This window comes from Megalobrama amblycephala, linkage group LG1 (assembly GCF_018812025.1).
Source record: "Megalobrama amblycephala isolate DHTTF-2021 linkage group LG1, ASM1881202v1, whole genome shotgun sequence".
Classification (NCBI taxonomy): domain Eukaryota; kingdom Metazoa; phylum Chordata; class Actinopteri; order Cypriniformes; family Xenocyprididae; genus Megalobrama; species Megalobrama amblycephala.
The window spans coordinates 46320181-46343915 of record NC_063044.1 but is presented as its reverse complement, the minus strand read 5'-3'; the positions used below and the strand labels follow the sequence as shown (position 1 = coordinate 46343915).

The 23735-nt window shown below is 39.0% G+C and overlaps 2 protein-coding genes across 3 annotated transcripts in view; both read right to left on the bottom strand.

Moving 5' to 3' along the window:
* The window catches only part of asic2 (acid-sensing (proton-gated) ion channel 2), a 432822-nt gene extending 419884 nt beyond the window's left edge, over positions 1-12938 (bottom strand). Inside the window, exons 1-3 of one of the 2 annotated variants that reach the window (XM_048196722.1) lie at positions 12340-12938; positions 12148-12230; positions 2820-3451 (exon numbers count right to left, since the gene is read on the bottom strand). In XM_048196722.1, the coding sequence (XP_048052679.1) occupies positions 2820-3434 (615 nt within the window). In that variant the 5' untranslated portion in view covers positions 3435-3451; positions 12148-12230; positions 12340-12938. Of the gene's footprint in view, positions 1-2819; positions 3452-4510; positions 4968-12147; positions 12231-12339 lie in introns of those variants that run through there. The other variant, XM_048196731.1, reaches the window with a different exon arrangement.
* Positions 12939-14214: 1276 nt separating this feature from the next.
* hrob (homologous recombination factor with OB-fold) lies at positions 14215-22941 on the bottom strand. The gene is given in 11 exon segments (XM_048196703.1): positions 14215-14468; positions 16843-17035; positions 17252-17371; positions 17663-17748; positions 18004-18112; positions 18594-18731; positions 21088-21171; positions 21362-21739; positions 21741-22295; positions 22498-22551; positions 22664-22941. Coding segments are annotated over 11 exon segments (1788 nt in total). The 5' UTR covers positions 22676-22941; the 3' UTR covers positions 14215-14409.
* Between the last annotated feature and the right edge of the window lie 794 nt (positions 22942-23735).

The window sequence follows — 23735 nt, the reverse complement described above, 5'->3', positions numbered from 1 at the left end:
TTCTCACTCGCGTCTTCTGGCTCTTGAATGTTTAATTTGGCAAGGGTTAAATGAGTTTAGTTTAAACACAGATAGCAACGTCGTGTGCTGTTCATGTTTTTCCAGCACTCGCGCGCCATCAACACCCGGTGCATACGGCACTCGGATTGAACAAAGTTTACAAAGAGTGACTGTTTTGTCCATGTTTTTTTTTTTTTGTAATTGCTGTTGTTGTAATGTATTGGGAAGCCAGAATGCGTATCCATAAACAGAAGCTTTAGCCGAACTCGTCTATCAGTTGTAACACCTCAAGCACTCGACAGAAATAGCTCCTTTCGCTCGGCTCGCTTCTATGGGGGTATTAAGAGACACTATATTTCCGGTCCTGATATATTCATATATTATGAACATTCTATTTCCGGTTCTTTTGCGGGCCGCCACAGTCTAGTTAATGTATGGGAAACACTGTGTTAAATTGTCACTTTATGAGCAAAAACTCTCTGTTTTTGTGTGTGTCCCTTTAAATGCAAATGAGTTGCTGCTCCTACGAAGGGGGCTCGTGTTAGCAGCACTGATTACCTTATTAGACTCACTGAAAATGTCAGAAACTGTTCAGCCTTTTATATTCAAACCGAAGTCGGACACTCATGGAGAGACTCAAGAGGAAGTGACAACATGTAGAATGCAACAGGACGTTTCTGAATGGTTAGTTGATGAATTTATGTAGCTGATGTGGAGTTAACTATCTTAAAGTCATTGATTAGCATATTCTGTCATAATAATCTATTAATTGCTGTTGTGGGAACTTGTAAGATCCTACAGAGCCAGAGAATATATGCTGCATGAAGATAGATGAAGACAGGTATAGTTTAGTTTAATTGACCCTTTGCAAAGACCTGCCCCCCTTAGTTAATGTTGCTTTGTCCGACAAGCCATGGCGCTGTCACGGCACACGCAGTGAAAAATACATAGCGGAGCAAAGAGGACACTGACAACACGTCGACAGACAAGACAGAGCAGGCTACTTATGATATTAAACAAAGTCCCATCTTTTAAATTGTGTAATTTAATAAATTCGAACAATAAAAACCGTTTTGTGGCTCTTTAATGTGTCGTGACAGATTGCTGTAGTGCCTCAGATCAAGCGGCTCGTGAACCGATCATCTCTTCCTACTAGTTCATTTATAGCATCAAATAAACATGAATGAACATGAGAAGGAATGTTGTTTAAAATGCCGATAGATGTAAATACACACCATTTTTCAAGTTCAAGTCCACCGAGATTAATCATCTAACTCCTGACTGCTTTATCGGACAAAATAGCGGATTCTGTGTTATGATTGGTTCGATCGCTTGTCAATCAAACTCCCGGTGAAGGGTCAATTACGGTTATAATTTGTCATGTTGTCATCTTGCTTTTATGACATGCTATTGCATTTGTGTTACGTACTGTATTGCAAAAACATGGCCTCACCCCTTTTTTGCGTGTTCTCGGGGGCAGGGTTCATGTCAATTTTATGTAAATTTTAGGGTTAGTGATGTCACCAACCCAGGAAGAAGCTTGTTGTAGTCCCTACCAACTGTTTGTTGTAGTCCTTAAACAGAGAATTCTTTAAAAGAAAATATCTCCCTTTGCTTTAAACTTTGAGCGTCGTAACTTTGTAGACGTTGTTTATGCTCTAACAGCAACATCACATACTAAAGTTAAAAAAGTGAAATCGCAATGAACTACCTCTTTAAAATAGTCAACGTGGCTACAGTGGTTCAAACTTAATGTTATGAAGCGATGAGAATACTTTTTGTGTGAAAAAACAACGACTTTACTCAATTCCTTCTCTTCCCTGTCATTCTCCTATGCTGTTTACGTTCAGACAGTGCAGGCTTTCGGATTCTATGTCTGAACGCCGACTCAGTTTTGGCCGCCGCTGTTCAAGTGAGCAGCACAACGCAGCGTGTGATGCTGACGCTGGAGCCGGCCAATAATGAGTAGGCAGTCTGATGAACACGGAAGCACTGCACTGTGTCTACAACATAAACAGCTTAGGAGAAAAAAGTCGTTATTTTTGTTTTGTTTTTTGCGCACAAAAAGTATTCTCGTTGCTTCATAACATTAAGGTTGAACCACTGTAGTCACGTCAACTATTTTAATGATGTCTTTACTACTTTTCTGGACCTTGAATGAAGGTTATTACGTTGCTTTCTCTTGGGGATCAGAAACCTCCGAAACCTCTCAGATTTCATCAAAAATATCTTAATTTGTGTTTCAAAGATGAATGAAGGTCTTACGGTTGTGGAACGACATAGGGGTGAGTAATAAATTATAGAATTTTCATTTTTGGGTGAACTAACCCTTCAAATTCTAAAACAAGCATAATTTTTGGAGAAAATCCTAAAATATCTCAGAGTTACTGAGGTAGAATCTATTCTGAATCCTTAAAGTACTTGGCAAGAGGCACATTAAATCCTAGGAATTCAACAGATAATTAATCAGCCCATCACATTACATAAACATTCCAGGAACAGAATCACAGTCAAGGTGAAAACAGCTGCACCTTCAGAATGAAAGCTAGCTTTTCCAGACACACACAGAGTCTGAGAGTATCTTAATGGAGCAGTAAAACTCTTCAGACCACAGCTTAGCATCCAGAACTACACCATCAGCAAGAATCAATATCATTTCTTTACAAACCTATGAAGCAGCTCAACAACAAGGATAATCTTTAGAGCTAACAACACTGAGCCCATAACGCTTTAGTCCACAGCAGTGAAACACACTTCTTCCGAGTCAATTGATCGCTAAAAGAAATACCTTGTGAAAGAAACGTATTGCAGACACTCACCGTTTTGAAGTCCTGGTGGCTGCACTCCTGGCCCTGGAAGCGGCAGTAGAGCATCATCTCCTTCAGGTCGTGACCCACTCGTTCAGTGAACTCCCGCATGCTGAAGGGCTTTGGCCGGTAGTTAGTGAAGTTGGATTTCTCTGTGAGAAAGGCCAGCACATGGGGCTCAGCCAGGTGTGGCTCGGGGATCTGCAGGTGCACGTCCAGCAGGGCCAACAGTTCCCCGGCATGGTAAAGGTCATTCTGCGTGAGACGTGTGAACCGGTAGGCGTTCAAATTACAGACGGTGACGGCGGGGAATACGAGGCTGCCAGAAACCACAGCATCCACGCTGGTGACGTGGGGGTAGGAGAGGAAATAGGCCAGCCGCTCGGCACTCTCCAGAGCCAGTAGAACTAGGCTGGCCAGCAAGGCCACGCTCCAGAGCAGACGGCGCGAAGTGGAGCGGTAAGAGGAGGACGAGGAGGAGGAAGAGTAGGGGAAGATGAAGCGCAAACCATGCAGGGTGCTTCGGTGGGCAAAGGACTGCCAGGACGAGGGGCCTCCCAGGCTCCCCATCCCTCCGCTCTCTGTCTCACGACTGACCTCACTTCCACAGCCCTCCTTCAGGTCCATGGCTGACACGCACACACCTGCGGGGAGATCAGCGCATAGTGATTGTCAGCTTAAGCCCAGGCACCTTCTGGCATCTGATTCTGGCTATATTTCACTACATTAGAGTTTCAGAAACACATCAATAATATATCATGAAATATAGTGAAGCGCCGGGTTTGATGCAAACATGAAGAGACACTGTGACACTGTAAGGCTTTATGAAAAAACATAAAACTGAATGTAGACACCAGTGAGAGAGTTACGTAACATGAACCCCACTGACCAAAGAAACTGTGACAGTTTTAGACACAGACGAAAGAGGAAAATATGGAAGATAGGAAAGTAAGAAAGGAGAGTGAAAAATAGAGATGAAAAATTACAAGGAAGGAAGAAACATGACAAGGAAAAAATGAAAGAAGAATAGGAGGAAAGAAGGAGAAAGAAATCTAAGAATAAAGGAAGAAAGAAAAAAAAAATATGTTCAAACAGAGACAAATCATGGTACACACACCCCCTGAAACCATAGTCAAACTGTCTCCTGTCCAATCAGAGAAAGCAACACATACAGAGCGAGAAAGACAGGGTCCATTGAACACTAGAAGTCAGAGCTGCTCCTACAAATAAATATCAGGCTGGACCAGAGATCACAGAGCACTGAAGGAGGATCAGATCTTGCTCCATATTAAGCAGTGTGAGAGGGCAGCAATGGAGTGGAAGATGCTGCCCAAGGGTTTCCCTCCGTCTGTCTCTCCACCCACTCCATCACTTCAGCCCCTCCGAAACCCAGGATCCTCCCTCTCTACGCAATCTCGCTCCACCATTTCCTTATTTCACATCAATCTCTCTCTCTCTCTCTCTAACTTTCTCCCACTTGTTTAAGAAATGTTTTGAAAGTGCCCAGAGCAAATACAGTAAAGAGTTTGGCAATATTGTATTAGTCTACTTACAGACATGTCAATAAAGCTAACTGAACTGCAATTGAATAATAAATTAAATATTACATGGAGCTTAATAATCCCATCCCCCATAAACAAATTCATGCACGTGCACACACATACACACACGGTCACTAGACATCCAATGGCAATTCTAAGCACCTCACGTGCAGCCTAACGACACAACATCCCGCCGTGCATGAGTGAGAGAGAGAGAGAGAGAGAGAGAGAGAGAGGCGGGTCAGAGCGGGCCGGAGAAGATGTTGTCGTTGATCCTGAGTCGGCTGAATGTGTGAGCGCGATCTTCTCCCAGTCGCGCGCTTCTCGCGCTAGTCCAGCCAAACCATCGCGCGCCCGGCGTTTCCGCACCTCTTCTCGTCGTATCCAAGCGAAAGACCGCTGAGCCGGTACAGATGTGAGCTACACGCACACATTCACGTGCAAAAACCCAAACTGAGGTAGGGAGAGAGAGGGGGCGCGTTCGCTCTTGCTCTTCGCGAGACACTGTGCAGACTTCCCTCTCTCGCGCTCGCTTTTCTCTCCTCTCCTCCCGCGTGCGTTCATACTCCACTCCTCTTCTCTCCGCTTAGAGCGTGATGGATGGACACAAGAAGCAGATTGTGGGTAAAAGCAGGAACGGAGGGACTTGAAAGAATCAAATACGAAAACGGGGAGAGGATGGGAACACACAGAGTGAGAAAGAGAGAAAAGATGGAGTGATGACAGATACTGTATTTGGTGCCCGGCGGGCGACTATCATCACATTGAAAATGTGAAATAGAAACTGTGTGAGGCATCTTTAAGTTTAATGCTTGCGTCTGCACAACATTCAAGGCGCAAACACTTGAGGGAGGGGGACTGAGAAAAGCAATAAGACTGAAAGGGATAGATATGAAAAAGAGAGATATAAAAAGAGGGATAGAGAGAGAGAGAGATGCTACAAGTGTGTGTTGTAATGCAAGCAGACAGGACAAAAGAGAGAGAGAGAGGGAAAGAGCAGGGACTGTGAGATCCAAAATAAGATGACAGCAAGAGCTGAATTTGGAGGAAAGTAAGGATTTGCCAGAAGGATATAAAAATAAAATTTAAATGGATGAGAGCAGCTGGTGAAAAATTTGATATATAAAAAAATATGTCATTCCTCCATCTCTGAGCGCCACTGTAGAAGATCATTCTACAATACTTTTCGCATTTATTTCTCCTTCCATTTCTCCTCCTGACAGTCATGTAGTGCGACTCTTCGGAAATGACATCGTCTACGCCACGTTTTTCACGGCTCATCTGGCGGGAAACGCCAGACCGCATTAAGACAGCAGAGCCTGAGGAACTGGATGGCTACTTGAGCTCCCTTCACCTCTCATAAACCTCCCCAGATCAAGCAGACAAGAAAGAAAGAAGCTTGTTTTATCTTTCACAACAGACCGTAAACATCTTTCTCAGGTTTTTTTTTTTTTTTTCTTTTTCTTTTTGGGTTAGGTGAGGTGGAGAAAATGTTCCTCTCCATTTCATTGCCCTTGACACCCATTTCATTCTCCCTCTCTCTCCCTCATCGGTCTCTCTGCTGCACACTTTCATTCCTTCATTCCAGTTCCCTGATTTCCTCATCTGTTTCAGCCCTGGGTACGCAGATGTGAGGAACAGAGAAGGGGAACGAGCAAAGAGGTAATTTATGAACCCCTGCAAATACATTTACACAAAACGGGTGTACGGGACACACACACACACACACACACACACACACACACACACGCAGCTCTGATTCTAAGTGTGGAAAGCGTTTGGCACACAGATCAATAGGTGAGGCTGGAACTTTATACTGGATTTCTGACAGCCTGTAATGACACGAGCTCAAAAACCATTTGAAAGAGTAAAGGGCGTATGAGACACACGGTCATGACCTGACAGAAAATACATACTGCCTGAAGCATCATGCCCATTCACCCGAATTAATATCAAATGCAACTTTCAAACACAAATTATTAAATGAGCATGCACGGTTATTGTAGGTAAAAAAAAGAAGTGGTTTATACAACCATCTGAAAATTTGTTTTAATGTTGAAAAAAAAGCCTTATGTTTAGCAAGGCATCATTTATTTGATAAATAATGCTGTAAAAACAGTAATATTGTGAAATATTATTACAATACCTGTGATGCTAAAGCAACCAGTTTTCAGTGTCACATGATCCATCAGAAATTCTACAGTCATGGTCAAAGGTTTTGTCAGTGACAAATTGTTTTGTTTTGTTTCTTTTTGTGAGATAAAGAGTTTGTTGCTTTGGTATTTGTAAATTATTTTTTTCATGCTTCTGTGGTCTACTGGAAAACAATGATATGAATTTCATACATTTTAAAGGCTTTTATTGGCCAAAACATTTAGCAAAGAGTCCATATTTACAGTTCTTTGTAACCTCTGCAATTCACTCTGGGATGCTGGATATCAGCTTCTGGGACGAGTTGATCACAGTTTGTGGGATTCTGCTTGTCCACTTGTCTTATGAGGACTGACCACAGGTTCTCTATGGGATTAAGATCCAAGGAGTTGCCTGGCCACAGATCCAAAATTTCAAATGTAATGATCTCCATCCCACTTCATGTGACAAGCTTCATCATGCTGGAAAAGGCATGGATCATCACCAAATTGCTCCTGCTTTGTTGGGAGATGTTGCTCTTGTGGGACGTTTTGATACTTTTCTTTATTCATAACAGTGGTTTTGGGCAGAATTGTGAGAGAGCCACTCCCTTGGATGAAAAGCAGCCCCACACATGGATGGTCTCAGGATGCTCCACTGATGGCACGACACAGAACTCATGGTGCAGTTCACCTACTCTTCTCCAGACAATTGATTTTCCAGATGTTTCCAGAAGGGGGCTTCATCAGTTTCTGCTGTCCAATCCTTGTACTTACTGCAGAACTTCAGTCTGTCCTTCAGTCTGTTTTTCTCTGAGAGAAGTGCCTTCTTTGCTGCCCTTCTTGACACCAGGCCGTTGTCCAAAAGTCTTGGCCTCACTGTGCGTGCAGATTCACTCACACTCTACTGAGCAGCTCTGCACTGCTGGTGACACAATTCTGTAGCAGACTCCTCAGGAGGAGACCGTCCTGGCGCTTGCTGGACAATCTGGGACGTCCTGTAGCCTGCTTCAGTGCAGCTGAACCTCTCTCCTTGAAGTTCTTGATTATCCAGTAAAAGGACTGTTCAAGTGCAATCTTTTTTGAAGCAATTTCCTTGCATGTGAAGCCATTTTGTTGCAAAGTGTGATGATGCTGCACATCTTTCTTTGAAGGTAACATTGCTAACACAAGAACACAATGATTGGAAGCACTTCTTCCCTCCTTTTATAGCAATCAATCAAAGTGCTCTTATAATCCAGTCGCAATGATACTGACTTGTGCTCGTTCACACTTTCCAATGTGCTGATGATATAATTAGTGAGCTGGTCATTTTGTGCCAGGGCCAAAAACAGTGAAATTTGGATTTTTGTGATAAGGTTTTGTTTTTGTTTTGTTTTGTTTTGGCCAATGAAGCTTTTTGCAATGATTTAAAAATGCATCCGATCACTCTGCACAACAATCTAGAAACAATGAGAATCCACAACACAACTGAAGCAGCCAACTTTGTGAAACAAAATTTGTCACTGTCAAAACTTTTGGCTATGACTGTAATATGCTAATTTAGTGCTCAAGAAACATTTCTTATTATCAATTTTGAAAACAGTTGTGCTGCTTAATTTTTTTTATTTTTTTATGGAAATTGTGCAACAGCATTTATTTGAATATGGTAGTGTATGTCTAAAATGCTAGTGCAAACATCACTCTTTCACATATTATCATTTAAATTAAGTTGCACCTTCCATAAATCATCTATTCACTCTCATGTCTCTCCAAATGCATCACTTTTCCATTCAACAAATTGCATGATGATCAATGGCTGTCAAGATCAACTGCAATTTTGACTGGTTCATTAAAAAATAGTTTAGGTCAGAATTTTCGTCCTCTTTCATGCTAAACAAAAATGTATCAGCATCTAGCTATCCCACTTCACATTTTAATTTAAAAAAAAAAAATCCCTTTGTTACTGTTTTTTTCCGCCTAGTTCATTAAAGGGTTAGTTCACCTAAAAATGAAAATGACCCCATGATTTACTCACCCTCAAGCTATCCTAGGTGTATATGACTTTCTTCTTTCAGGCAAATACAATCAGAGATTTAAAAATATCCTGGCTTTTCCAAGCTATAATAATGGAACGGGGGGGTCGATTTTGAAGCCATAAAAAAAAAAGTGCATCCATCATAAATATAATCCACACAGCTCCGGAGGGTTAATAAAGGCCTTCTGAAGCGAATCGATGGTTTTTTGTAAGAAAAATATCCATATTTAAAAACTTTATAATCTAAAATAACTAGCTCCACAAAAGTAACCCATGACACGATGTATGACGTAGGATGTAAGAGTAGCGCAAGCTTGGACGTGATTTAAACAAATAGTGCTGGGCAACAATCTCAAGCTCCTCTTTCTCTTATATCAAAATCCTCCCACATTTCTCTTTGAATTTCTCGTTTTAGACTTTGTTTTGCTCTATACTCTGCACTTCTGCGTTTGTCATTACGTCATGCTTCGGGAAATCAATGCGTACAGCTGTCTGCCGGAATCAAGTTATTGTATCAATAATGGGGAACACTTTAGTTTAAGGTCCAGTTCTCACTATTAACTAGTTGCTTATTAGCATGCATATTACTAGGATACTGGTTGTGTATTAGTATTTATAAAGCACATATTATTGCCTTATTCTGCATGACCTTATTCTACATCTTACCCAATTCCTGAACTTAAGAATTACCTTATTAACTATTAATAAGCAGTAATTAGTTTATAGTTTGAGGCAAAGTTATAGTAAATAGTTAATAGTGAGAATTGGACCCTAAAATAAAGTACAACCTAATAATGTTTTAAATATGGATTTATTATTATTATTACAAAAAAAACAAAAAAAACAAACATCGCTTCACTTCAGAAGGCCTTTATTAGAACATAAGAAGATAGTCATATGCACCTATGATGGTTTAAGGGTGAGTAGCTAAATCATGGGATAATTTTCATTTTGGGGTAAACTAACCCATTAAGTGAGCTTGAACTGCCTCTGGTGCCCCTTCACACATAAAAAAAAAAAAAAAAAGTCATGACACCCATGCCCACTGCCATATGGTGCACAAAGAATGACAAAACATTGACTTCATGTCGCATTGCAACACTTGCGTTATCCTGCTTGAATGTCTGAACACAGAGTTCTTTCAAATTTAGGAGATAATAAGGATGCACTGATTCTGGCTGATACTGAGACGCCAATTATTTTCACATTATTGCTGATGAATGCCACATATTAAAAATGTATTAAATAAAACAAATCTTTAGCTGTTCAGTTGCATCTCACTGGTTTTTCAGCATCTTGCATTACAAAAATTGACAGTTTTTTCAACTAGTTGAGACAAACAGCAATGCTTCCAGTGTGACCAGCGCCTTACATTGCAAACGTGGCACAGAAGCCCTATTCTGTGTTGAAGATCAGCAATGGAAAACAGACACATGAATGTCAGGACAACAGCGCCTGTTAACCTTCACGAGGACACAGACGCACTGAAGCTTCTTTGTTTAAATTAGCTCAAATTTACTGTTAGATGTAATGTAATTACCTTGACAAACTAAATATCATTAAAAGATCTAAGACTCAAGCTTCAATTTCTGACCTATGTTTTACTCTCAAAATCTTAGAGTGACTGTAATTTGTTAATATGCATCAGGAGTTATGAATATGAAAAACTGAATCAATACCTTTTCTTTGAATCATGAGCATCAGCCACATTCATTGAGAAAAACTCCTGTATGGTCATCATGAAAACACTTTGACAAAACAACATCCCTCAGGGCTTTTAGGTCAAAAGCATGCACATTTGGAGAAATATTGATGGATTCTCATATGTTTATGTCAAATTTTTATACATAGGAGTAATATTTATTCAATTTTTACCCAAAACGCGCCGTTGTCATCATTATGAGCACTGGATACTCTGATGTACTGTTTTCAATTCATACTTGCAGCCTGAGGGCGCTCTATACACATTTTGTCCACAAATGGCACTGGTGAGGAACAAGCATACCATGTGACATTCCAGGAACTAACAGAGGCTTCCAGAGAACGCTATAACATGCAGATAGACACTAGATAATAAATACCCATTTGCGACAATATATGGTTTATCTGTGTTCTTCATGCCATGTTGGGTATTTTCATAATAATAGATTCTATTTATAATGCAATGTTAATCAACATAGCTTTTCTCATTGTGCAGAATAGAGTACCTCTGGGATGACGTGTTTTTGTATGCAAAACCCGGAAGCGAGTTAGCATATTATAACTTCCGGTTCCATCGCCCTAAAGTCAATGGGTTTTTGTAAATAGGTTTTTGCTAAAGCGCCTGAAATAAGGTCTGTGGTTGTAATGCAAATAAAACACACCAGTTATGAATTGTAAAGGCGGTTGCTATTTTTTTTTTTTAGACGTCTCCAAGAAGGGCATTTGATACACTTTCAAAGAAGGTGAAGTGAGAAGTTTGATGAAAGAAATGAGCTTTTTATATCTGGGCTTTATTAAAAATGTATAAATGTTGTCTGTGTGAATTGAAAGTTGTTAATGGACATGATCTTGAAAAACTTAAAATTTAATACAACTCAGAGTTTTAGACTTATATATATATATACATAATGTCATCTTCAGTTTGCTTTGTTATTTGAATGCTCCTTCGTTTGATATAACTATTGAGTCCGTGTTTGCCTTGTCTCTACATGTGGCTTTAGCTGCAGTGCATTTCTTGACTGCTAACATGAACAAGGCCAACTTCAATTTTATTTCAAAGAAGGTAAGTGAGAAGTTTGATGAAAGAAATGAGATATTAAAACATAAAGTTGTTATATTTTTTGATCATAAAAACTAAACTAGCCATTTTAAGCTATTTTTAATTATCTTCTTAATTATGACTTTACAATAAACTGCAAAGTGTCTGCTTTCAAATGAGACCATACTTATGCTTTTAGTGCAAAGGGTTCATGAACTGCATCTGTTTTTTTCAAAAGCAGGGGTGCTGGCTAACAATAGTCGGTCACCATGGTTCTGCCAAATAAGACATGTTCCTGGATTGACACATTTTGTTGATCCTGGAACAACATTCCAGTCTGAAAATTTAGTCTTAACCCTATGCCTATCCCTAAACCTAATCCTACCCATAACTTATCCATAAAATCAGAGGGGAAAGATAGGTGAATAACATTGATGTAGAAGCACCTAACCCTGGTTGCAAGCCTAAAATTGACATAAACAGTAAACTTGTACCTTCAAATCTGATTGGTTGATTGAAATGTCTTACTTGGCAAAATCACGGTAATAATCTGTTCCTACCTACCAAAAACCTTTACTTCACTCTGGAAAAGCAAATTTAGTTTGATCCAGTGTAATTTTAGTAGTTTTTAATATTTTGTATTAGTTTTTATTTTTACATTTTCCAATTTCATTCTAACTTTAAATATTTAGTAACTGTGTTTTTTGTCATTTTTATTAGTTGTATATTATTTTAACTAATAAAATGATGCAACTTTTTTTAATTGGTCTTTTTACTGTTTTGTATTGCAGTTTTAGTTTAAGTATATCAAATTGAACTACATGAAAATTAACAAATAAGTTTTCAGGTATTGCTCTAGCTGCTGATAATCATGATCATTTCTCCAAGTATAAAGACAGAAGCTGTATTTTACCTGTTATTTTCAAGTAGTTAAAGACAACAGCAGGCAGGGTCACTCATAACTCTTAGCAGCCGTTTAACTGCACATCATGAGACCTAAATTAAAAGTACAGTGAGAACACACCTGTCCAGTTAGAATAATAATTTAGACCAGAAGATTATATTCACAATTTAGTGGAGAAAAATGAATGAGAAGTGTGTATACTTGGCGCGTTCAAAGAGGCAAGATGGCGTCTCTAATGGTGAAGGTCTTCCAATCAATGCTGAAGAGTTGGGTGATTGATCCTTCAGGTGTCTCCATGTATAACAATGAAGAGCTTTTCAAACTGAGAGAAGACCCAATACTGATTAAATCTGGCTTTCGTTCAAGTGTGTTAATTACTCGAGGCAAATTAATAAGACCTAAAGAAAAAGGTCGGAAACACTAACGCCTTTATGGACTTTAAGCTAAAGACCTCATGGAGGAATGACTCGGTAAACACGCTTCAATAGGAGGCTGATCATTAGTGCGCACGTCGCCCCCTAGCGACTGATACACATCCTACAGCATGCATTAATGCTTAAAATGCCTGCATAACTATCTAGAAGAGATTATTGGGGTGGTTCATACCGACGGAAGCTAGACGAGCCAAGAATGTTAAAGAGAAGTGAACAAATCTCTCATTTTATAAAAGAAAAATAAGTCAATGCAATATGCCTATTAAATCCCTTTAGTAAAGAAATTAACATGAGGATAGAGTCCAAATGAAAGAGGACATATTAGAAATGATGGCTGCCATATTACATTTACTGATAATCCCCATCCTCCATCATTCATATATGCCATTCACAGCTCGTCTCGCACCAAAATCTCTGTGGAGGCCACCAAAATGTTGACAGCTGTAGGGCTTCCAGACTGTTAATGACTTAATGAAGCGAATAAGGCAAGGTCCCTGTGCCCCTTCAGCTGCAGTAATGAACAAAGTTTAAACATGGATTACTCCTCCTCTGGGCCCCGGATAAAACTCACACATTCATTCACCAAGTAACAAGAGACATCTGTGACATGCTGACTGATTAGATCAGATCCCGTCTTTGTTCTGAGCTCAATACTAAGCAGCAAGAACAGGTTTATTAATGGAGGAAAATGCCTATGAGAACTTCAAAGTTCAAAAGCCGTTAATGCTGCATTTGGCCATTTAAAGATGAGACAGATTTTGATGAAACAAAGAGCTTTCGGATGCAGATTAACAGTAAATACTAATTAGTTAGTCCAAATATTAGCCTGATAAACTAAATCTGCACCTGCTAAATCACATATTACTGTGTGTGTATGTGTATATGTAATATATATATAAAAATACATCTATCTCACTCAAAAAAAAAAAAAAGAGAGAGATACAGCGTAAGACACCCAGCTGATAGATCTAACCCACCTCCAGCCCAATTTATAAGTTATGCAGGGAGGACAGGGGATTTAATATTTAACCAATAAATTATTAGACACAAGGTATGCCAGGGAAGACTGAAGAAGTAATTGCACCTTTATGACTTTATAATGGGTTCACTGCAGTGAATACACCTAATCGAGAAACCAATAATACACAGAGCGACATGCTGTTGAGACAGTGAGACCAAGAAAGTACAGAGCAATTCTTAAAATATGAAGATTAATCAAGACAGGTAAAAATGTAAATTAAAAGATGGCAGTGAAAGACAAAGTAACAAGCTGGGACTCCCAATTATAATCAATGAAGTGATCAAATCACGTCAACCACTCAAGATGTCTTAGGGTAAGACATGAAAAAGCTTTTAAACGGCGTGAACAAACCCCATTATGCCAGCCACTCTGTTAGCACACCAGAAATGACTAATTATGCCATTCAAGTCCTTTAAGGAGGAATCCAGCTGGCAAAGTATAGCCTTAATGGCTGATTAAAATTCACAAGGAAAGCTTGCCAAAAAAGAACACATCAGATTACTGGCTAATTTCAGCATGAAATTAACATTGATTCTTAAAGACAAATTCTTTCAACCCATCTAATACTACCTACAAAAGCATGTTGCATTTGTCAGCAAGACTCAAGAAGTGAACACATCATTTACGGGTCTCATCGGGAATTTATTTCTTCAATTTATGCATATAGAATTATGTACATATTTACAAAGGTTTACACAAAAACTGAACAAAAGTAGTGATGTCTTTGGTTAGTAGGTGTTTGTTTAATAGTGGGTATGGTCATAATATGTATTAATATGAGACATGTTCTACAATTATACTTTGTATTTAAAGTGATCAATGTAATCCATCATATGACTCCACAGGTAACTCCCCGAGCAGCTCATCAAGGTCATCTTAAGAAAAGAAACATTCACAAACAAAGATTAATACTCAAATGCATACACTCTCCACAGTTCAAAGACATTGGAACAGCTGTTAAAGTTAAATTTTCTTTCCCCATCTCATTTCAAACAGATCAAATAAGCACAGCATACCACCCACTGTTTAGAAGATAAAACATTATTGGTTGCAACTTAATATATTCTAGTGAGTTGTGTGATAAAAGCCATTAAGATAAGTGCATTATTCTTAATGTATGTTCAAATAAAGCATAAACAATGTGAAAAAATGTATAAATGAAAATTAATCCAGGGACACAATTAACGACTGTAAGGCCAATTATGAATGTAATTTGATACTTACAACTGATCATGCCCTAATGCATAGAGTTAGTCGGTGTTTAAATGCCGCGTTTAAGTATTTTAAATTTTTTTCAGTCGAAGTAAACAGTCTTTGTGTGTTGAGCTCAGTTGTAGAATGTTTCAGCTAGACGTTAAGTGTGTCCCCGGCTCTAGTGGTGTGCAATAAGCAAGAATTCATCACAATACGCTCAATTTTGGTCAATATATAAATCGCATCAGGTCATCCTAGGCCTGACAGAGCTTCATAGTCACTAACATTAATGATACTACAGTAAATACATGGTCAATTTTTCTAAGGATGCTGATCTGATTCCCACTATGCACGGCACAATGTTTTCCTCCTCAATGCTGCTTAGAATGTCAAGGCAGTTGAATATGACTTAAATTAGCTTAAAAGGATGGTTCACCCAAAAATGAATCATTAATTACTCACACTCATGTCGTTCCAAACACACAAGACTTTCGTTCATCTTCAGAACACAAATGAAGATCTTTTTGATGAAATCTGAGACAGCTACGTAACTGACACTTTGAAGCTTGACAAAAGGTCATAAAGAGATTGTAAATCTAATCCATATGAATTGAACGGTTTAGCCTAAATTTTCTGAAGACACTCAATCGCTTTATATGATGAACAGATTGAATTTAGGTTTTTGCTCACATATAAACATAAATCAGCAAACATAAATGGAGTCTCAACTGAACCTGAATGACAAACAAGAACAAACCTCTTGCTTTAGCTCAAATGTGATGCGTCGCACGAGAATGGTTCTTGCACATCAAACAAGCATGCTTGAGCTTCCGCTTACCACAATGGAAGTGGAGTTGACGAATGTTTGTGTGTGAATAAAAGCTTAAATTAAATTGTTAGCGTTCAACTGTAACGCACATACCTTTCAAAAGAGACCAAAACCATGCATATACTCCACATGGTTCAAGAACAGCATGCAATTTACTTTGGGTATGCTTTTTTTTGCTGTTTTAGGCAAATTTTACAGGAATGCTAAGGGGTTAAATCTGTTGTTTATCATATAGTGATCGTGTCTCTTCAGAAAATTTGGACTACACCACTCGATTCATATGGATTAGTTTTACGATCTCTTTATGAACTTTTTGAAACGTCAAAGTGTCAGTTGCGTAGCTGTCTATGGAAGGACAGAAAGCTCTCAGATTTCATCAAAAACATCTTAATTTGTGTTCTGAAGATGAACAAATGTCTTACAGTTTTGGAGTAATGAGGGGGAGTAATTAATGACAGAAATTCTTTACTAAATTTAAATGGATCTGGCAAAATGCATCCATCCAAAAAGTACAATTGTTGGTTCTGATCCTATTTTAAATGGTGAAGTGCCATTTCTAACACAAGAGTGCTGCTAGTATCACTCTGCTTGTCTGTGCCATTCCAGACTAGAGTATGTGAGTGTGGAAGCAGAGCATTTTTGTTTTGCTTGTTTGTTTTCTGTGAAGGTCTGTTTTCTCCTGGAGCAAGAATTTTTTCCTCCCAACACACCTGTGTTTCCTTACCACTCCAGAAAAGCTCAGCGGTGTGTTTCCCAAAATCATTATTAGACAACTATGGTCACTAACTATGTCATTGCCAACATAGTTCAGCGAATTCAGCGTTTCCCCAAAAACAGAGATTCAACAAACATTCGCAAACAGCATCGTAAACGTGTGTGGTTGGAACTACAGCTTTCGACCTGTGGTTTGAAACACAGATTCTTGTTAGTATGACATGTGGATCACGCTCTTGAGCACAGTAAGCAACTAATCATCATTATATTATAGTGGTTAAGCAGCGGGTTACATCACTGTACAGGAAATGGACCCCAGAGCAGTTTTTCTCAGCAGTGGAAATGCAAAACTTGGAGCAAAGCTGGAGTGTTTAATAGCTGGGACTCTCTCCGCTCAACTCACATACTATGTTCCAGACCAGCTTTCAGCCGGTACGTCGCTTCATGACTACAGCAGCACTCTTGCTTGTGTGACATTGCTTAATTGACAAAACTGTCTCCAACATACACACCTTTGTCCCATGCCGTGTCCTCTGTTGGTCCTGACACAGTAGATGCTCGACAGAGGTCATTAGAGACAGCTAAACCATCAGCAGCCCGACTTTCCTCAACTGCATTTTCATCTTCGTCATCAAAGTGGAGCTCCATCTGAGAGACCGGGCCCCCTGCAGACCTGCTGGGTTCACTACGCAATGCAAACTCCTGCTTGTATGCGGCACAACAGGGGTGAAATAAAAAAAACAAATGATAAACACAAATAGTTTAATAGAGAAACATTTTGGAAAAAAGGAAGCATCTCCTCAAGACAGGTACAAAATGCTGGAGACCACCAAATTAGACTCAAACACCTGTAAAAAGACAACACAGAAAATGCAAAATACAAAACAATTATAAACTGGAGAACAGAACAAGGTGACTCACCGGTGGAGGGTGGGATGGCTGGGAGTTATGGAAGACCCCATCAGGTGGGTATATCTTGAGAAGGTTATTGGGTGTGACATTCAGGTAGTGATTTCGGTGTGATGGTGAAAACACACCCACCTTTAAAAAAAATAATTAGAAATCTATGGACTCCTTGTCTCTTTATTGGATAGACACACAGTAGAGGACTGGAAACGATAGAGAAGCGTGCACAATGGGTTCTGCAAATATTGCGAGCCTGATCTCGTAATGCCCACATAAGCACTACGGCTCAACATGTACTGTCCATTAAGCCATGGCTCAGAGTAATAAATTAAAATAATAATGAGTAAAGTAAAACAATTTCTGGTGTAATCTTAAGTGCATATTATTTCATGTTATAGCTTATAATGAGGTCAAAAAGATAGTTACTTGTTTAAGAAGTAACACAGCTCCTGTCTTGAGCTCTCCCTGTCTGTCTTCCACCAGGCGACGATGAACCGTGCCCTGCATCTCACCTTCAGAGAGAAAGAGAAACAAGAAAAGACAAGTCAAAAAAGACTTTTCTAGGAACAAGATTGTGCAATCAGACCAGGAACACCGGCTCAGTCAGGGACCCCCTGATTTCACAATAACAGTGATTGTATGAGGGTGAGAGAGAACTTGAGACAGATGGGTACGGTCATCCATATCTCCATGGAGACAGTAAGCTATGTTTTTAACAAGATAGATAGAGTTGGCTGGTAGTGTACATTACACCCTAATTGTAGTACCTGTGGGATCTCTGAAGACGGCCTTTGCATCTGCGTGTGTGTGTGTGATACTCTTCAAGACAACAGCCATGTTAGGGACCTTATTCTTAGTTAGCTGCCTGAGAGCAGCCTGGAGGAGTGAGAAAGATTTAAGTCACAAATAAGCACAAAAAAAAAGGATTAACAGAAAAGAAGAGAAAAAAAAAAACATAAGCTGCAGCACAGCCTCAAGGCCACTGGTAATGAATCAAGTGAAAAGCTAATCAGCATTTGTCAGCCTAATGAATATTTAACACACGTGTACCATTAGCAGAGGATCGTTATGACACACTGGGCAAAACACATTAAAATTACATTAATAATCACTTTAAGGTGACTGATGACAACGGTGATTATGTTTGTGTTAATCATTTAGGGAGCTGAGACTTCTCATTTGTCCCGATTATTGTCATGAACTTCCACTTCAGGCATAAAAAAGCAATACAAATATTTATTGTGCAAATCTGGATAAAACGAAGAAATCTGAAAGCTAACAAAGTTCTATCCCAAGCACAAACACTCAAATAATCCAATTTAAATACACAGTGTGCTGTGAGACTTAAATAGCTCACCTTGCGGAGAACCATGGCAACACTGTAAGAATTAAGAAAGCAAGAAGGGTTCTTCTCATCCAATCCCATCTCAGACTTCATCACTGCCCACGGACCCCTGCTGAACTCCTCATCCTCGCTCACCTGAGAGCAGGAGACCTGCTGAGAAAAACGGACACCCCGTCTGATGAGTGCAAGTTTGAGAGTATGTGCGAGAAAGTGAAAGTGTCAGTGAATCCACAACTGTAGGGTGTAAAAAAAATAAAAACGAAATGGTAAGAAAAAGAACATATATATAATATCGATTACCAATGAATTTTGAACCGTTTTAATTTACTGGTATTGGCTAATGGTTTCCTACAGATTTTCAAATTCAAAATTCCATACTTTTCCATACTCAAATTTCCAAACCTCTCTGTAGATTACTCAGACCCTATTTTAACATAAACGGTTCATTATACAGCATTATATCTGGTATATAGTACAATCAACTGTAAGTATTTTCTCAGGAATTTTCCCATTGGTTTTCTCAAAGTGATAACGTGCTTGCATGATGAGAAGAAACCTAAAATGCTTTATAACTTGGGCTGAAATGATGATTATTGACAATGTGGGCAATAAAAAAAAAATATATATATATAACAATAAAAAGCTGTGGACAAATATTTTTGTTGACGAAAAGTCGTTTGAACTCATAAGACCTATTTTTAAGGCCTGCAATAATGCAGTTTGACCAGTGGGGCACTGTAACACAACTGTAATTTAATAGTCAATCAAACATATCGATTAATCAGTGAAATAATCATCACTTAACCATTCTAAGAATCATTCGAATAATCGCTTATCAAAATAATAGTATTTTTTTTTTTGCAGCCCTACTTTTAATCTAGACATATTCACCTCTGACACATCAGTTTGATACTGTAATGTGTTGCTGGTTTGAGTGATTAGTGAAGTTCAAAACAGACTGGCTTATAGTAAAGAAACAGTTTTGCATAATGAATGCCTTTAATTCATTCAGATGTGTTTGAGAATCACTAAACTTTGCCATGAAATCACTCTGCTTGTCTGATAGATTTATCTTAATTCTATATTTCAGAAAACTAAATGGGGGAAATTGTCTGGAAACACATGATTTTCCATACTTTTCCAGACCTGGAAAATACTAAATTCAAATTCCATACTTTTCCAGACCTTTCCAAACTGCGTAGGAACCCTGATTTAATAATGTTGAGATGCCTAAATTCACCTGTAGCATATAAAATGACTGATTTTAGTTGTCTTTTCTTTTAAAATCAGCGAAAATAGGTCCATCTAAACAAACAAGTAAACAAATAAAAAATATATATTATTTACTCATAAGTAGTGTTTATTTTTATAAGGAATCCTGGAATAAAAATTTCTGTACATTGGGAACAAACCAGTGTTATTTTAGTATTATTTATATACTCTTATCATTTATTGAAGGGATAGTTCATCCAAAAATAAACTTTAATTAATTAACATAATTTAATTTAATTACTCACCCTCATGTTGTTTCAAACCCGTAAGACTTTCGTTCATCTTCAGAACACAAATTAAGATAGATTTGATGAAATCTGAGAGCTTTCTGTCCCTCCATAGACAGCTACACAACTGACACTTTGATGTTTCAAAAAAGTTCATAAAGAGATCGGAAAATTAATCCATATGAATCGAGCAGTTTAGTCCAAATTTTCTAACATGACCACTTTATATGATGAACAGACTGAATTTAGGCTTTCATTCACATATAAACATTCATCATCTCACACATCAGTTGTGGTAAACGAAAGCTCAAGCATGTTCACATGACATGCGAGAACCAATGAGGTTCATTCTCGTGTTACGCAGCACGTTTGAGCTAAAGCAAGAGGTTTATTCTATCATTCAGGTTCGGATGAGATTCTGTTTATATTCGCTGATCAATGTTTACATCTGACAATCCTAAATAAAATCTTAAATTCAATCTGTTCAATATATAAAGTGATTGAGTGTCTTCAGAAAATTTGGACAAAACTGCTCAATTCATATGAATTAGATTTACAATCTCTTTATAAACTATTAGAAGCGTCAAAGTGTTAGTTGTGTAGTTGTCTATGGAGGGACAGAAAGCTCTCAGAATTCATCACAAATATCTTATTGAGATAATTACATGAGGGTGAGTAATTAATCTGTCATTTTTGGGTGAACTATCCCTTTAATTTACTTTGAATTAGCTTTTTTATCATTTTTTTTCTCTTCACTTTAGTTTTAGTAATTTTGCTATGTTATTTAGCCATTTAGCTTTTATTTATTTTTATTTCTCTTTTAGTTTTAATAATTTTAAATAAGTTTTTTTCCATCTAACAATGTATGTTTTATTTGAATTACTTTTAAAGGTTTGATAAGTTTTAGTAAACAATAAAAGTGGAATAAAAACACAATAAAATGACACCACAAGCCTAAAATCTATTGACTGTAATTTTGTAATGTGGAAGGTCCCACTTTCACATACCTCGCTTTTTAGGCGAGCAACCGCTCCATGTGCAGGTGTCTGAGGAACTGACACAACAATGTCATCAAGACTCCGCCCACTGACCTACAAAAATCAGGAATATTGTAAGCAAATAGTGAGAAAACAAAGGAAATCTCTAGGTTACAGAACAATAATAAACATAAACAACATGAGTTTTAGTGAGAAACAGTCTTGCAATGTACTAAATAACAGAAATGGGCAGTACATACTGTGTGCCATTGACAGTAATCAGCTAAATTAATGCTTGGCTGACCTGCTGTGGTAGTGCTCCTGCTGGGCCAGGGAAACGGCGTGCTTTGGCTGGCATCATACAGCTCTGTGGTCTCTGAGGTGTCTTATTGGCTGCAGACACCAGCTGGACCAAGTGATTGGTCAGGACAGGCGTGTTGAGAGGACGAGGTGTAAATGTGGAAGAAGAATCGATAGCAGAAGACACAGAGTGGAAAAGAGATCCTCTGGGCTGCAGTGGTGTCCTCGGTGTCGAAGCACCCCTCTGGCACTGAGGCGACACATCTGGAGGCCTTGGAGTCACAGGTCTGGGAAATCGTGAGTCTAATGTAGCAGGGATATGCATGTGATTTGGATTCTGCATAGGGGTAGATGGACACCTGGGGCCTTCGACATTGGAAGCAAATGAGGTGCTTGATTAAGGGCCGTGCAACTGACACTGAGCAGGCTGCACCGAACCTTTCATGGGAGGACACTTCTGCTGCTGAATGTCTCATTCGTTTAAGGGGTGAAATGTTGTCCAGTGGTGGTGAAATATTTTGTGGCTCAGAAACCATCTGAGGAATGCTATCAAGCTCCTCCAGATCCACATCCCAGTCATCAAAGTCATCCTGAGGAGTGAGGTCTCTCTGCGGGACACTGAGAGATGCTGGCGGTGCAGGGTTTATTGGGTTAGAGGAGGGTTTCAGGGAGGACACAGGCGCTCGGAGGGAAGAAATGCAGGAAGAAAGTGTCTGATGGCAAGGTATGGAGAAGTCTGGTGGGGAACTGATAGTGCCACATGTTGGGGTTCGAAGAGTCGCCACACAAACAGATCCTGATCTATTTTCCCCAGCGCCTGATGACAAGCTAACAGGTCTCTGCTGAACATGAGTGGATTTTTCAGCCGACACATGTGAGGACACAGATGAAGAAGATGTGTGCTCTGATGGACATGTCCAATCAGCTTCAAGCAAATCCTACAGATGAAAAACAAAGTTAAAAATATAGCAATATGAATACACACAACACACGTTATATTTGTATTTCGTTTTAACGTGCATGTTGGCATTACTCAACTATAAAAAAAAAGCATCAATATTCTATGTAAACTTAGTTTGTTTTGTAAACTGCACTAACATGCCTTAAAATACATTTTAAAACTAAAACTACATTCCAAACCTCATCATCAAACTCCTCTCCAACACTGAACAGCCCCTTCCATTTATTATCAGCCTGTGTCGACAAATAGTGAATAAAATCATCAACACAAAATCGCAATAGTCAGTTTATATAACGTTAGTTATTAGCTTACGACAAAAATGCTATCTCTTTGTACACAGCTTACCGTGGCTGTCATGTCTGTTCTGTTAATCATAAGAGCAGATATGCAACGCGACAAGCATTAATTACTGGAGTATGGAACTATTTGTTGAAAGTTTCGTTCTCATTAGGTGTGCAGACATGGAAAACACCGAATATAGTGTTATAACTATCGAATTTTCACACCCTCGCGCCGCCACGTTCAAACACGGACAGCGTGCGTGACGTACGCAGGTGACGTGTTTTGTTGCCGTGTTCAGCACCAGTGACGTAGCGCCATCTGCTGGAGGTTTCCTACGCGTGCACACACGTATACAAAATACTTGATGTACCCAAACCTGTCCTGGAGGACCCCCAGCCCTGCACATTCTGTACGTCTCCCTATTTCTGACACACCCATTTCAGGTGTTGCTGTCTCTACTAATGAGCGCATGAGTTGAATCAGGTGCGATATATGAGGGAGACTGATGTGCAGGGCTGGGGTCCTCCAGGACAGGTTTGAGAACCAATAAGATATTTTGTTTTATTGTTTTACAGATTCAAATGTCTTTGTATTCCCCTTTTGTTATCTCAATAAAAAATAAAAAATAAAAATACACGTATAAATGATGGCGAACAAAACATAGGAATAATAAACGTTGTAGTTTGAAGTTATTGCTAAAGGCAGCTGACCCTTCCCTGGGTCATTTACGATCTGTGAAAACTTTCACAGTTCAGTACGGGTCAGCTGACCCTTCCCTGGGTCACTAATATCGGGCTTTCAAGTTGAGTTTTGGTCAATAATAAAAAAATTTCACAGTTCAGTACGGGTCAGCTGACCCTTCCCTGGGTCATGTACATCACTATTCTGAAAACTTTCACAGTTCAGTTAAATTTCGAGAAAAAACTCGTTAAATTTCACAGATCAGAAAGCGAATTAGGACCCAGGGAAGGGTCGAGATAAAATGTTGAGAATAAACTCGTGAAAGTTTTCACAGATCAGAATATTGTTAGTGACCCAGGGAAGGGTCAGCTGACCCGTATTTGAAAGTTTTCACAGATCAGAATAGTGATGTTAGTGACCCAGGGAAGGGTCAGCTGACATTTAAAGTTTTCAC